Source organism: Manis pentadactyla, chromosome 13 (assembly GCF_030020395.1).
Source record: "Manis pentadactyla isolate mManPen7 chromosome 13, mManPen7.hap1, whole genome shotgun sequence".
Lineage (NCBI taxonomy): Eukaryota > Metazoa > Chordata > Mammalia > Pholidota > Manidae > Manis > Manis pentadactyla.
Window position 1 is genome coordinate 3,986,083 of NC_080031.1, and position 15,670 is coordinate 4,001,752.

Consider the following 15,670-nt stretch of genomic DNA (forward strand, 5'->3'; position numbering starts at 1 on the left):
AGGGATTGCATCGAATCTGTATATTGCTTTGGGCAGGATGGCCATTTTGACGATATTAATTCTTCCTAGCCAGGAGCATGGAATGAGTTTCCATTTGTTAGTGACCTCTTTAATTTCTCTTAAGAGTGTCTTGTAGTTTTCAGGGTATAGGTCTTTCCATTAATCTTAAAACAGAAAATAACCTATATGTCCAGTGACACGACAGGTTAAATTAACATGTTGACTGAACTACTGTGCATCCATTAAAACTTACATTCTCAAAGAATATGTTACACACCTAGTAAAGTTTTCACAACATACTATTAAGTGAAAAAGCAGGCTCCAAAACCATATGCACAGTATGATCCCAACTGTATTTGAAAAACAAATAAAACACAAGGGTGTATAATCTATGAATTAAAGAGATATGCATCCAGTGTTAGCAGTTGTCATCTCTGGATGGTCGCAGTATAAATGATTATTATATTCAAAACTTTAAACTTGTGGAATCTAAAAAACAAAGCAAAACAGAAACAGACTAATGGAAACAGAGGAAAGAAACTGTTGGTTATCAGAGTGGGGAGGTATTGGGGAGCAGGCGAATAGGCAAAAAAGATTTAAGAGGTACAAACTCCCAGTTACAAAACAAGTCAGTCATGGGATGTAATGTACAACCTAGGGAATACAGTCAATAATAGTGTAATAACTTCATATGGTGACTAGACTTCCTGTGGGGATCACTTCATCACATAAGAAAGATATCATATCACTATGATGGACACCTGAAACTAACAGGATATTGTATGTCAGTTACACCTCAATGAAAATGAGTAAATAAACTAACTTTCTTATAATCCTCAAATATTCTACAATAAATATGTATTGCTTTTACAACATAAAGAACAAAGATTATAAACATTAATTAGGACTAAGTGATTCATTCTGACTGAAACTAAACTGACTCCTTGTATCACTATTTCCTTCTAATTACTAACAAACCTTCTTTTAAGTGATCTATTGTAGAATATGCTGAGATTAACATTAAATATACTCATCTGGAATTCATCTTTGCAGACTTTCAGTATAACACAGCCTTTGAACAGCTCTCATTTTCACTTGTTTCTCAGCAATTCTCAGCAAAGGTTCCAGGACTGTACCAATGCTGGGTTATCTGCCTATGCTTTTTTCCACCTGGCTCTTACTCAACCTCCAAAACTCAATTCAGATATCTACATCCTTCATGGAATTTCCCAGTGGAATAAAAAGTGTGCTGTCTCCCTGTGCTCTAATAGCACTTGGTACATATGCAGAATGTACCTCCAACATTGATCATATTGATGAAATTATTTGAAATTCAACCTCCCATTTCAAGGTATGACCTCTGACATACAGACACCATGTTCTATAAATCTATGTTATCTCCAGTACTTAGGCAAGGTATACAATTTTAAGGTTTAGTTGAATCAATGAATAAAAGGAGCAAATAGAAGTTTCCTATAACTGATCCTGAGCACTGTTTTTAAGGTAGATTCCAACAAGTTGAACCATGGCTAATTCTAATCATGGCTCAATCACTGATATTGAGGAGTTCTGCCTTTATGATTTGTTCCCATTTCTAGGCTGAAGAGAGTGTATAGGCATCATCAAAGAAGACTATTGTAAAACAGTTCTTTGAAAGCATCACCTGTTCTCTGCCCTCAACTTTCCCCCTTACAAATCTACCCTGCACTGGGCATCAATATTGAGAGGCATGCATTCCACTCTTCACAGCCTCAAAAGATACGTACCACAGGTAAATCCCCATCATCTTCTTCCTCCTTTTCTGGTTTAGTGGTGGAGATACATGTCCAGCTCACATCATCATCCACAATCCGCATTCTAAATGAGAAAATAAAATGATCAAAAAGGGAGACTCCTTCTTGAACAACGGCCTACAAACACTTACCTATTGGTTTTAGGATAAAACTCAAAATCCTACAAGATCTTTGCCTATATGGCCAACTCTGTCTTGTACCACTGCCTTGTCAGTTCACTACCTCGCTGGTCATCTTTTGGTGCCTGGAATGAGGCAAATTCTTCACCACAGTTTTCACTGATGTGCCTGACCGACTGTTCTCATTCTTTACTAGGAAACTCTTACTCACGCTTAAGATCCTAGCATACATACAACTTCCCTGAGCATACCTTCCTTGACGACTCCTGTTACCTCTTAGAACGCACTACACATTCTTGGAACACTTTCATTGCATTTATCACAGAGGAAATAAACCAATGAGTTGTGTAATTAATTGTTTAAAGCCTATATCCCCCTTAAACTACAAGGTCCATCAGAATAGGGTCTATGCGTTCCTCATTCACAGTCGTATGCTAAACATCCTGCAGTAACTGGCATAGGAAGTATTCAATAAATGTTTCTTACATGGATATGCTATTGAAGAATCCAAATAATAATAATGACTGCCATGATGGGAAAAGTTATTACTGGAAAAGCCATGATCACTGAACACATCTTTAATCACAACCTCTTAATGTGATATTAGTATTACTGCCATTTTAAACATGAGGAAACTGAGGATTAAAGAGATGATATAGCTTGCCCAAGGCCACACAGCCGGTAAAGTGGCACTTCTAGGACTCACCCTACTTCTGCTCTAAAAGTGCTCAAGCTATTTACACTACATGACACCGCTTCCAAAGAACCCACACAAGTCAGAAAGGCAGGAAGACAGAATGCAAGAATGAGGCAAGAACCAGAACAGGAAGGGCAAAGAGTTAGTGCTTTAAAACTATGTGACTTACTGAGTATATCCGATTCACGCGGCTGCCTAACAAAGCACCACAAGCTGAGTGGCTTAAAACAGAAATGAGTTCTCTTGCAGGTCTGGACGCTTGTGGCTGAGATCAAGGTGTCCGCTGGGACGGCCTTAGGGAAGGATTTTTCCTCGACTCTTCTGACTTCTAGCAGCCCCGGGCAAACCCTGGCTAGTGACACCGTAAACTCAGCCCAGTGTCAGTCCCATGCTCACATGGTCATTTCCCTCTGTGCCGGTTTCTGCGTCCAAATTTCCCTCTTCTTAGGACACCAAACTGGATGTGGCGCCCATACTAATCCACCATGACCTCGTCTTAACTACGTACATCTACAAAGAGCCTATTTCCAAACAACGTCACATTCTAATTCTCGGTGAGCAAGAACTCGACGGAGGGGCACTGCTCAACCCGGTACACTGGGCTACAAAAGTTTTCTCATTTGAAAAATGGAACTACCACCACCACCTACTTCTCGGTTGCGCTGTGAAGTTTAAGTAAATTCTTCTCCCAAGTACTTAGAACGGAGCCCGGCAAGTGACAGAACCGCACGCCTGCGGTTACTGTCGGTGGGACTGTTACCAAGAGCAGCCGGCAGCGAGCGCGGTCTCACCGACCGCAGTCCCTGGGACCGCAGAGCCCGCACAGCCCGGCCCCGGGCCCCGAACACCCAGGCGCGGAGGCCCTGAACCCGCGACGCCGCTGTTCTCGGGGCGCGGAATTCATTCTCTACGGGAGCGCACGCAGTGCCACAAGGAGGGGGAAACCGCAAGGAGAGTCACGGCCCGGCCCGAACACCCCGAAGACACCGCCCAGGGCCGGGAGGGGAGGCCTGAGCGGAGCTCCGAGCCCACACAGGGTCGCGCGGCCCGGGCGGCCGGCGCGCGGGGCAGGCAGAGCGCGGAGCTGGGAAGGAGGGGTCGCCGGGCCGCCCCAGGACCCGTCCCGCCAGGCCCGACTCACCCCTGGCCGCCGGCCCCGCCAGGCTTCGGCCGCTTTCTGCGACGCTTGCGACAGGACTCAGGGCCCCCGTCGGCGCCGGCATCTGCCCGAGACAAGTACCGCTTCAGATACTCGGCCTTGGAGAGCGGCGGAGCCGCCGCCATGGTAGCGGCGAGACTGCTCGGCGCTTTGGACAAAATTCCACGACGCAAAGCGAAGGACGCCGGCGCGAGGGGGCGGGGCCCGGGCCGGAAGGGGCGGGGCGTCGGAGCTGCCCGGCCCGCCGGTGAGAGCGTTCGCCGGCCGTCCCGGGACGGGCGCGCCCCGCAGTCCCCTCCGCATCCCTCTAAAGGCGCAACCCGGTTTCTTCCGTTTGTCGTGCACCTGCCCCTTCAGCGGTCTATGCAGCAAGTGCTGTGGTAGCCGCGGGGCGGCCGCCACGACCCAAAGACCTGCCCGCGGCGGTCCTGAAGCACCCGGTCCGGACTTAACCACGGGCTCTGGCGTAGCGGGGCATCTGAGCGCCAGTTCCACGACTTCCCAGCCGTACGTCCTTGGGCAAATTATTTAACAAAATGTGAATAATGGCACCTAACTCGGTAGTTATGAGGCCTGAGGAAATATTACTGTATAACGTACTTGGAACGTGTGGCACATAGCGAGTGTCCTCTGTATCAGGGTGTTTAGGTCGGAGGATCTGCTCCGGCAGGCTTCCGTGCACCATTCAAGAGTCGTCAGGAATTCCAAACCCAATACAATTACTATGCAAAATACGGAGGTTTCCCCTACTTTCAACTTCCCCACGTTTGTATTATTGGCAGCCCCCACCTACCTACCTCCTGTGTAGAATCTTTCCCACGAAAAGGACCTGGATCAATTTTCAGCACAGCAAAAGAGGGAAGCTAATATTAATAAAATTCTAATACTCGTTTTGGGAGAAAAGGAAGACTTTTCTCCTTGTGGGCATTAAGAGCTTTATTCGAATTATCTCATTTAATCCTCCCGCATCTCAGGTGGTAGTGTTATCCTTAGTTTACAGATGAGAAAACCAAAGATTAGAGAGGTTAAGGAAGTTTCCCAATTTCACACAGCCAAAACATGACCTTGGGAGCAGAAGCTAGCAATGTGGAGTACAAAAGGTAATCCAGATTTTAAATAAATAGTAGCATATTTTCCTTATACATTAAATTTTTGTCACTGTTTCAAGACATATTAGCCAAGAAGGCATTGTTATACTTCACAAATAAACATGCATATCTTGGGATACATGCTCAAAAAATATGTATATATAACAAAACAGGTTTGGAGATCACTGCCTTAAAGCTTGAACTTTTAACCACTCTGCTCTACTGAGTGACCACAGCAGAGGCCAGAAAAGGAAAGCAGGCTGGGTCTCTTTGGGCTTCTGCGAAGGGGACGCTGCACTGAGATACAGCCTCACTAGCTGGAAGGCTCCCCAGGTCCCCCATACCCAGCCCTGCCTTGGCCTCCAGTCCACTTTGGTGTATCACAAACTTAACTCCACAGCCCTGCCTCCACCCCAGCATCAGCAGGCATTTGAAAGTCATATTTCTGCTCCAGTGAACATGACCAGTACAGCCCTCAACCACACCAGCACACCTCCTGCCCTCTTCTGTCCTCAGTTCCACTGCTACCCATTCTATTCAGGTTTAGCCTGACAAGACCCGAGCTCAGGTCCCAACCCTGTCTACCTCCCAGAGCAGTTAAGCAGGATCAAATTAATTTATGCCCAGTGGAGGGTCTGAGCTTTGCCCTCTCTGTAGTTTCATCTAATAAAGCAAATACAGTAGTTATAGACTTGACCTAAAATGTCCAGAGCTCAAGTTTCACACTGGCCTGAGTTTGAAGCCTGCTTCTTAGAAGGTTTAATTCCTTCTGGAAGTTACCTGGCCTCTCTGAAGCTGTTTCCTCACCTGTAAAATGAGGATGATTTTATTTACAGCTACTTTTTTCCAGGAAAGGTTTAAAGCAGAACAGAGACATTTTAGTTTTTGTATTATATGAGAGAAAATACATATAAAAGCACTTCAGAATTATTAATTCACTAATCCTCACAATAATCCTACCAAGTAGATAGCATTATAATCCCTATCTTACAGACCAGGAAACTGGAGCATTAGTGGTGCCAGTACTAAAGGGGTAAGTCTATTCAAAGTGCTATCTATAGCTTTATAGTTCACGTGAGTCACCTGATAACCTTAGTCCCTGAAGTCTTAAAACACCTAACTCTTGCCTCACTGACAGAAAATAGAAATACAAGTATGGGGGTCAGTCCCACATGAAAAGTCGTCAAATGCCGAAGAATTCAATAGGGAGAGGTGTCTGAAAACAGACTCCTTGGACAAATACATTTAATGAAGAGGGAGGAGGCAGAAATTCCAACAAGGAATGATCACAGTAAGAGAAAAGCAGTATCCCAGAGACCAAGGGCTAAGAAGAGGTGGTCCGCTGCCAAACCCAACAGAAGTAGAGCACAGAGAATGAGAACGTTTTCCACGTGGAACAGCCCGCGTGTGACCTCTGAGAAGGGCTGACTGGAAGGTGAGGGTGGATGGCATGAGTACTGTTGTTTGTAACTGGATGCTTTGGTTAAGGCAGCAGCCTAGAGCACCGAGGCTTGTCTAGCGTCCCCAGCAAGTAACAGGTCTGCACCGCAGGAGGCACCAGTGGCTGAGGCAGCGCAAAGAGCACGCGCTAGGGAGCCCAGGGCCCTAGGCTGCGGTGCTCGTTAGAGCAACTTTGGGCTGCCTGAACCTCTTTCCTATTTGTAAATGAGAGTGGGACCAGATGACCCCAAATACCCCCAACTGGCTCTAACATCCTTTAACCTCGAGGCTTTTATACACATACTCCCGTCTGCATAGAAACGTCTTTCCCCGGCTATCCATGGGGCTTACTCCCCTGCCTCCTTCTCAGCCTTGCCGAAAGGTCAAATGACCACCTTCTTGTTGAGATGGCCCCTGCCTACTCTCGGGAACACCTGCCCCCACCTCTGCTGGCACTACCATACCCTTCCCTGCTTCACATTTACACCGCCTGGCAGACGGTTTTACTTGCCAGTTTATCGTCAACCCCAAACCCACTGTTTGCCAGTTTCCCCCACTACACTAAAGCTCCATGAAAACACACTATTATTTTGTTCAGTCCTGTGGCATGCTTGACACAGTCAGCACTCCAACATCTACTGAAGGAATAATTGAAATGCCAGCTCCAATCCCCAAATTACAGTGGCTACACTGGAAGAAACTTCCTTCGGGGCTGAATTCTACCAGCACGGTATCTAACAAGGACAGAGTGAATTCAGAAGATAGTGCTGTTTGAAAGCCATCATTTTAATGAGAATTTCGTCACCTATGCTGGGTTCCCTCCCTCAGAAGACTCTTTTCCTGTTGAAAAGCAGTATTTTATATACCCAAACCAACTCTCAAACTCTAGATGTAGCTGTCTTCTACATTCTCCAACTTGAGAGTTCCTGCCCAAGAGAAGAGGGCACTGGGTGGAGGGAGGGGAAAGATGTAACAGGACAAAAGGGGTGACATGCTCCATAGTTACCTTCTGGGTTTCCTCCCAGGCCAATCAAAACCTCCAAAATAAGGTCAAGTAGCCCACCACGCTTACACTTCCATCACAAACCGTTCACATAGTGTGCCTACATCTCCGCACCTTTTCCAACAGAAATAAATAACCCTACGATCTGAGCAGCGCCAGAGGCTGGCCCAGGAGCTGCTCCCCTGCTACCGCTGTGGGGCCAGGTCTGTCCCATAGCCCTCGGTCTTCATGTCATTGAGCCCAAGCTCCTCATTCTGGTCAAATGTGCGCTCATAACGCTCCACCTTCATCTCAGGATCATCTTCAGGCGCATACACATTCTGCAAGACCAAACCGGGAATCAGCGCCCATGGCCCCTGCTGCCCCTCTGCTGCCCACTGCCCCCAGATGGCTTCCAACTCCCCCTTTCCCAAGGATTTAAGGAGATGTTCTCTTACTAAGGGTCTCCGATTCCCTATTGTTATTCTTGACAACTGGATGGCAACAGAGCCCTTGTGGGCCGGGAGCAGGATGTCCAACCTCAGGGAGAATTAGGAAACAGTCTGCCTAAAATGTTTTCCTCTGCGCCTTCTTACAAAGAGCATGGCAATAACTTTAATCATGCAGAATCATGCAGTTTTGCCTAACCCATAATGACTGCTAAAAAGATGTTCAAGTTACTATCAATCACTAGAGTCTCTCCCTAGTTGGCTTAAAGACTCTCCGTTTTCCTGTCTTGGCCTCGGACTTGGCACTATTTCTCTTCGCTCCATCATCAGATTTGAAAATGAAAACTCTCCTGGGGGACCCAGACCCAGAGACGAGAGCTGGACTAGTGGAAGAGGGAGCTTAGGAGTGTCCTTTCTCCCTCTTCACAGGCACTTACAGTCTCTCCTACCTTCCCCCCTCCTCCCTTATCTTCCAACTTCTGCTAAAAGGTTCCTTATCAAGTCTCTCAGTTTCTGGAGAAATGATATTCTATTCAGGTCAGGAAATATATCTCCATGAAGTATCAGGCAGGGCCCACTACTGTACCTGCAGGTAGCTATTTCCTGCTGGATCGTTCATAATAAAGCAGGCCTTCCTGTTGCCCTCAAGGATCTAAAGGAAAGAGAACACAGCACATCAGTGTTACAAAGCTCCTGGCAGGAAGGGGTCATGTCTGCCAGACAAGAACCAACCCCACTTACACTGCAGAATCCCCACCAGTTTTAAGTACTGGTGAAATGTACCTCTACTAGTGGAGAGGATCTAAAACAGACTGTGTGAAAGCTACTGAAGCAGCAATCTGACATCCCCCACTCCAAACAGGCCCACAACTGCCCTCCCCGACCCTGGCAGAAGCCTGAAGGAGTCTGTGGAAAAGTTACCACAGTGCGCTCTGACCTGGGGGGGCACAGGCCAGCTGAGGGCGAGGGAAAAGAATCAACAGGAGGTCACAGGAATGTGTAGCCTCACTGGACACAGACATACGTATACCACAGCCCTCTCCCCATGCTGAGCCATCAGAACACTGCCAGCTAAGCCTTCACCCTCAGGCCAGGAAGTGGAGCGCTCCAATGGGGATCTGACCAGCCGAGAGAAAAGATCCACCTACTCTGGCAATAGGGTCACCTCAACAAAACAGCCGAGCGGAATCCCTCTAGAGTAAGCCTACTGTCGGCAAGACTCACCCCCAACACCGGTGTTTTATTTAGTCTTTACTTTTAAACAGACAATAAAACCAGACATCTGAGCAAAGCCCCTGACAGTTTAAGACAGAAAATTAAATGGGGGAAGAAAAACTAGAGGAAATAGAAACTATGCAAAGCAAATAAAATGTCAAAAAAAAGCCAACATTTATATTCCCATGAAGAAAAAATACTACATCCTTAGAACAACAGGGTAATTTTTTTGAAAAACAGGAGAGTATTCAAAAATCGAAAAGACCTCTTGGAAAATAAAAATGTGTTAGTGGAAATGAAAAACTCAATTCAAGGGCTAGAAACTAAAGTTGAGGTTCCCTCCCAGAGTAAAGCACAGGAACTAAAAACAGGACAAAAGTAAGTAAATTACACAGGACCAGACAAGTCAGTCTAACGTCCAAAATACCAGGTTTCAGAAAGAACAGAGGAGAAACAATCCTCAACAGATTTAAAAAGCTTCCTGGAACAGAGCCTTGCAAGCCTCCAGATTTAAAGAACCGCAAATACTTAGCTCAGTGGTTAAAAATTGACCTACACTAAGGCACAGCCTGAAATTTCATTACTTTCACAAAAAATAACTACAAGACTAGGTCACCCGCAAAAGATCAGGGATAGAATGCCTTCAGATTCCTCAGTGACCAAGCTGGGAACTGAGAGACATCACTGCGAAGTCTGTGAGGTTCTGGTGAGAAGTTATTTCCATCCTAGAATTCTGTCCCCTGGATGTCATCAGCTAGTGTGAGCGTAGAATACAAGAAGTGTTGAGACATGTAAGGTCCCAGAAATTCTGCTTCCCATGCGCTTTCTCAAGAAGCTACCAGAGAAGAAGCTCCAACAAAATAAGGGAGAAAACCAAGAAAGAAGACAAGGAATATCAGGAGCCAGGAAAGTCCTCAACGTGTTGGTTAGATGTTTAAACGGTGGCAGGAAAAGGTACGTAAGCCTCTTGTTCACTGGGGCCCCAGGACCACAGGTACTGACCAGCCTATGTCTTCTCACCTGGTCCAATTTCTGGCTGAACTCCTGCAGTTTCTCTGTCTGGCCAGGACTGGAACTGTCACCCAGTGTGAAAGGGTTCTTGGTCACCTGCAGTAAATAGCACCCAAACTACTAGAACACCAGCTCTGTGTCCATTAGACTTGACCACAAACTAGGGAAGACACAGGGGTGCCCAGTCAGGGCACTTATCCCACACCACCCTTCTGACCGAGGCAGCCACTCCTAAGTGTCTGGATTGATCTGCCAAGATGAGAGCTGACAGTGTGAAACAAAAACTATAGAAATGCTATTACAATATCAATTCTAGTCCTAATCTGAGAAGAAATGCGAAGCAAAGTGTAATTTACAAAGATAAAATTTCAAACAACTGAGAATTAAGTGAAATGATTCGTCAAGAGAATAAATATATGGGCTAAGTCAAGACACACATACATAACGTTAAGATGTTTTAGATGCTAGAAGGCCCCTCATCCCGTATTTTACAGTGAAATGACTTATTCAAAACCACAAAAGATCTACACTGTCCCAGAGCTAGGCCTGGGAATTTCCATTCGGAATTTCCCATAAACTTATCTTGACAATCCAAAATATTACTCAGGTCTCTCCAATCATCCCCCCGTTATCAGCTCCGAACCCTGGAGCAGCCGCCCTACGCAGGTGACTCACCAGGTCCCGGATGTCTTTCAGCAGCCCCTCCAGCGTGGTGAACTTGCCCCCGAGGACAGCCATTCCCAGTTCAAACTCCAGCTCTGGGATTTCCACACTGCATGTCTCAGACTTTAAGATTAGAGGTCAAGTTGGGCTTTGAATCAGAAGCCACTAGAGAAAGCTATTGGGAGTCCTCCAGCCAAATTACCACCTCCAGTTTTGGGAACAAAGTCATCTGTCCCAGTTTTCTCTGACTCTCCAGTTAAAGCTACATTCACTCCTATCAATGTGAACCACAGGAACGGAACTAACGTAAAGGGACATTCTGAGTCACGGCCCCAAGCTGTCAGGAATCCTGTCATTAGAGGCCAGAGATGAGGGCCCTCACAGACACTGGAGGCAAAAAACCATCAAGTCTTCAGAAAGAGCCTATGGGTGGCCTCCTGAATGTGCCTCCCTACCGTGGATTAACTCTGCTCAGAGATCCTCAGACCCAGGAAAGTAAGGAAGCACCTCACAACCCCAGGACATCATTTTAAAAAGACCGTTTCCCCTCGACAGACACGGCCATGTGAGGAGGACAGTCAGTTTCCCAAGCAGGATGTTACCTTGAGCAGGTCTCTGGTCATATCGGAGGGATCTGTGATGTGGAGGGTAATCCTGGTACCCAAGGGCTCTACTGCTCCCCCAGATTTCACCTGCAGAGACGACAGTAGTCAGGAACAGCAGCAGAGAAGACTCCAAACCTCACTGGTGCCCAGGAGACTTCAGAGGGTGGGCTCGGACCACCAATCAGGCCCACTACCAGCTACCAGAGACAGAGCCTTCTAAGCCAATAGTGACAGCAGTCACCCAAGCCAAAACCCCAGGCGCTGGCCCGGAGTAGAGTGCCCAGCACCAGTAGCCTGCCAGCACTTACCCCAAAGTGCCAAGAAACTCTGAATTTACCTTTTAAAAAAACAATTCAAGGTTGAAAGGGATCTGCATCAAACATGTGGATCCCTTTATTATATTATGGTTTAAGAATTTTAACAGCATATGCTGGGCTGCCCTTGGGGAGGAATTTACAACCCTCCAAGACAGCACATTCTACTTTCAGACATACCTAGAAAGTATTTATTGAGTCAAAATCTGCCTCTCTGTACTTCTCCACCCTGAGGCATGGGTCAAAAAGTGCGTCTCTCTCTCTTCCATATAACCGACTTCTAATGTGCCCCAAATGAGTTATGCTATCTCTATTTTTCACTAAGTGAACTCCGTTTCTTCAAGGGCTCCTCACCCTATGATACACTAACCATCGCTAAGGGCTCCTCACCCTACACTAAGCCTAAGAGTAAGACCCAACCCCCTCGCCCCTCATCCCAAAACAGATTTACAAGGATTAGAGTTAGTGGTCACTCTCAAATAGGCTCCTTCCCAAATGACAGAGCCCATTCACCTCATTGGTCCGATGGCCGCAGTGCTCACAGTTGGTAGCCATGATGATAACCTCCTTAAAGTGGGGGATTTCTGGAAGGTGGAGTTAAGGAAATCTGCTTCCAAGATACCAAGATCACCCTCGGGAAGTACAAATCCAACCCCAACACACAGCTGCTGGTCTCAGGACGGCAAGAAACAGATGACTAGAAGCAGCCTCACTCAGTCCTCCAAAGTGGGCTGGGTCACAACCCACAGTGATCCCTGTTCACAAATGTTTGAAGATACGGCTCAGGCCACACACAGGAGCCTAGAAACCATCGCCCAATTCTCTCTGAGCTCAAAAGCCAAAGTGCACAGTCTCATCAAAAACAACATTCTCATCACATGTAAGAAAACTTGTGCTTTCCCTGAAGGGCATACTCCCCAGCCTGCACAGAACCTGCACGCTTGAGTCAAATAAGAGCGACCCAACTGCCTGACAAAAGATACGAACCAGCTTCATGTTGGTCTGAGCCGGAGCATTGCATTCCGGGCAGTTTGTGTTGAACTGTAGGACCTGGAACACAACACAGGGACACAGGGTGACCCCTCCCAGGCGGGGACATTCAGCTTGGTGCTGAGGAAGACACACTGAACGGCACCAGTTTCACCCACAGCTGCGCCTTCATCCATGGGAGCAAATGTGACTCACTTCATTTCTGAGGTCCTCCTCCACTGGCTTCCCTTCTGGTGCCTCTGCCTAAAGTAGCAGAAATACAAATCCCATGTTGGCACATATACCTCAGGCTCCCTGCCAGTCTGCCCTGGAGTGAGAGAAAATGTTCTCGTTTCCTTACGTGAGCCGCCACCTTGTGGGTTTAACAGAGAAACCAGGCAGCAAAGCCCCAGTCAAGGGAAGAACAGAGCTTAAGACAGGGTCACAGTCACTGCCATCCTCTGGTATAAAGCTTACCCCTACTCCTTGACATGAGCGAGATGAGGCACACACAGGCTGTGACAGGGTCACAAGGCAGCGGCAGCAATAACGTTTCCACTGACTCCAAGCAATCCAGAGTGTAAGAGGACGCCAGAGCTCTCTTCGGCTTCTTCAGCCCACTTACCTGGAGCCCCAGCACCTCTTCCTGCTGCAGAGTCCGGGTATAGTGCGTGATCAGCAGGGCGCCATCTTTCTGGGGAGCGTGTGGGTTTTCCACAAAGCTGTTCCCTGAGGGATCATCAATGATCTAACAGACGAGGGAAGGGAGAGTAATTACCACTGGAAATCACGTACGAACCTCTGCCTACATCAGACCACTCAGGCAGCACAGTGGGAAACCCCCATAGTCTTACTGGTCTCCCCACAACCCTAGGACACCCAAGAGTCCCTCACTACTCACCAGAGTGAAAGGAGAGGCCCCTTGCTTTAGCTCTTTCAGTTTGACAATGAAATCATCAATTCTTTCAGCCACAGCTTCTTCCTTTGCCTGACACGAACAGAGAGTAAACACATCCCTCATGAGACCTGATGCTCCCTCTCCCTGCCGTGCCCACATCAGAAGGCAGCACCTGTCACAGTGTGAATGGGAGCAGAAACTCAGCCTTCACAGTGAGCTGTAACTAGTAAGTTCAAAGTGTATGGGTGCTGCCAGATAAACATTTTCTCACTCATTCAACCATTTAGCGCAGGCACTCGTGCCAGCTTAGAAATACAACCGTAAATAAATCAGGGTCCTCACAGGGCTCCCCAGCCAATGAGAAAGACAGGTGGCTAAATAAGCAATTACATTAGTTCTATCATAAAAATATAAGATACAATGGACACTCAGGAAGCACAGATGAACCCACGGGGATTAAGACACTTCAGAGGTGATGTTACAGTGCCTCTCTAAAATGAGGCCTGAATCTAACAGTGGGGAGGGAAGAGTAAAGGACAGTGGACACAATATATGCTACACGGTGGCAGCACCATGTGCTTCCCCCAGAAGTTCTCCATCATTCAGTCCAAGACAGTTCAACTACGTGGGAAGCTGAACACTCTACTCAGACATATTAAGTAATTATTCCTTGAGCTGCTGCAATCAGAAAACCCCAGCTCACCCTTCGTGTGGGCTGATCCTGCTCCAGGCCAGAGATGGCACGGCTGATCAACCCTTCAACAGTGGTCAAAGCTAGCGAATAAGAAGAAAAGACAGGTGAGTTTTGGCTCTTCTATCAGGTGCCTGTACGATCCTGAGCAATTCACCTGAACTCTCTGGGCCTTAGTTTCATTTGTAAAATGAGGAGGCGGGCAGGGAACAAGATTCCATTCATCTCTAATAACAGTGATGCTAAAATTCTGTTACAAGCACATTGCTCTCTTACTATCACCATCTACTACCTCAAGCGGTTTCATCTAAGCTTTCTGCTTATGCTAAACCAATGAAGAGCACAAAAGCTACATGGCCAAACCCATAATCAAGCCACTAGACCTGGAACCGGGGACTGTGCAAGTAAATTAGTAAGATTCCAGCAGGGCATGAAAAGCCCAAATACCCTGATCTTAAACTTACCTCCCTTCTGGCTGAAGGCAGGAATTTCAAAATCCAGCTCTGGGATCCTTGTGGTGGCAGAGTCAGTCTTCACTACTTCTCTGTTCATATCCTGGGCAGAAAGAAAAACTCAGCCAGAAGGGTCCACAGTACATCCTACCGTCAGGAAGCAACAGACTGTTCCCCTGCATCAGACCCCAACCCAGCGAGTTCCAGTCTCCACTCCAGGGGCTCAGTTGTCCCCTGCGGAACAGTCCCGTGCTAGGAGGCAGGCTGCCGGAATGACAGCACTATGCATAACAACTGCTGCTAATCTGAGGCCCTCTGACAAAATTTACAAAGCACTGTCGGTCCTATCTCACCTGAAGAGATGACAGCGCCAGCCCCATTTCCCAAAGAGGGAAAGCGGGCTTAGACACGAAGGCCTCTCCGCAGGGACCAGAGCTGGGACTCAAACCCCAAGCCTTCCGTACGACGCTGCGGAACGGGCCCCGGCTCCTCTCACCTCCTGGGCCCTGACGGCCAGGGTGTAGCGCACTCCCTGGTCCTGGATCCTGCCTGCAGACTGGATCTCCGTGTTGCTCCAGCCGCAGTGCTCGCAGGAAAAGGAGCTCACGATTATTTCTCGGAAGAAGGGGATCTTGGTGAGCAGCAGGCGTGTCATTCCCTGGGAGGCAGAAAGGCGCTAAGGAGAGAACCGATGGAACCGCACTTCCCAGTGACTGACCGCGGGCCGCCCGGCAGCCGGCCCGCGCCCACCCGGCCGGCCGCAGCTCAGTCCCCCGCGCCCGCGCCCCGCCTCACGTTGCGGTAACAGTTCATGCACAGCGACTCGATCTCGGTGGGCTGCTGCTCCTCGTCCTCGGCGCTGATAGGCCGGAACAAGTGCCCCGGGGCGGGGGCCCGGGCCGGGGTGAGCGAGGGGGCAACAGCAGCTCCCGGGGGGCCGGGCTCCACTGCCCCGCCAGCCGACATCGCGACCACGCGCAGAGAGGGCCCCACTTCCGGCTTCCGCTCCTCTGTGGACCCACCTCTTCCGTCACTTCCGCCAGCTGATTCCCCGCCCCCTCTTAAAGAGGCCGCAAACCTGGGCCCTCGGAACCTTCTCTGACAAGTCTTCCAGGTTACAGGGAA

The 15,670-nt window shown here is 48.1% G+C and overlaps 2 protein-coding genes across 5 annotated transcripts in view; both read right to left on the reverse strand.

The window, feature by feature from the left end:
• Positions 1-6,895, reverse strand: part of BUD13 (BUD13 homolog) — a 42,967-nt gene extending 36,072 nt beyond the window's left edge. For all 4 annotated transcript variants that reach the window (XM_036919819.2, XM_036919820.2, XM_036919818.2 and 1 more), the window contains exons 1-2: positions 3,751-6,895; positions 1,767-1,857 (exon numbers count right to left, since the gene is read on the reverse strand). In XM_036919819.2, the coding sequence (XP_036775714.2) occupies positions 1,767-1,857; positions 3,751-3,893 (234 nt within the window). In that variant the 5' untranslated portion in view covers positions 3,894-6,895. The remainder of the gene's footprint in view (positions 1-1,766; positions 1,858-3,750) is intronic.
• A 166-nt stretch (positions 6,896-7,061) lies between these two features.
• On the reverse strand, positions 7,062-15,563 carry ZPR1 (ZPR1 zinc finger). Its single transcript, XM_036919821.2, has 14 exons — positions 15,341-15,563; positions 15,042-15,203; positions 14,558-14,648; positions 14,106-14,176; positions 13,406-13,492; positions 13,130-13,252; positions 12,721-12,768; positions 12,519-12,585; positions 12,049-12,119; positions 11,219-11,308; positions 10,629-10,739; positions 9,963-10,049; positions 8,314-8,379; positions 7,062-7,619 (listed from the first exon to the last, which is right to left on the reverse strand). The coding sequence occupies exons 1-14, from the start codon at positions 15,509-15,511 to the stop codon at positions 7,485-7,487; spliced, it is 1,380 nt and encodes a 459-aa protein (XP_036775716.2). The 5' UTR covers positions 15,512-15,563; the 3' UTR covers positions 7,062-7,484.
• Positions 15,564-15,670: the final 107 nt, after the last annotated feature.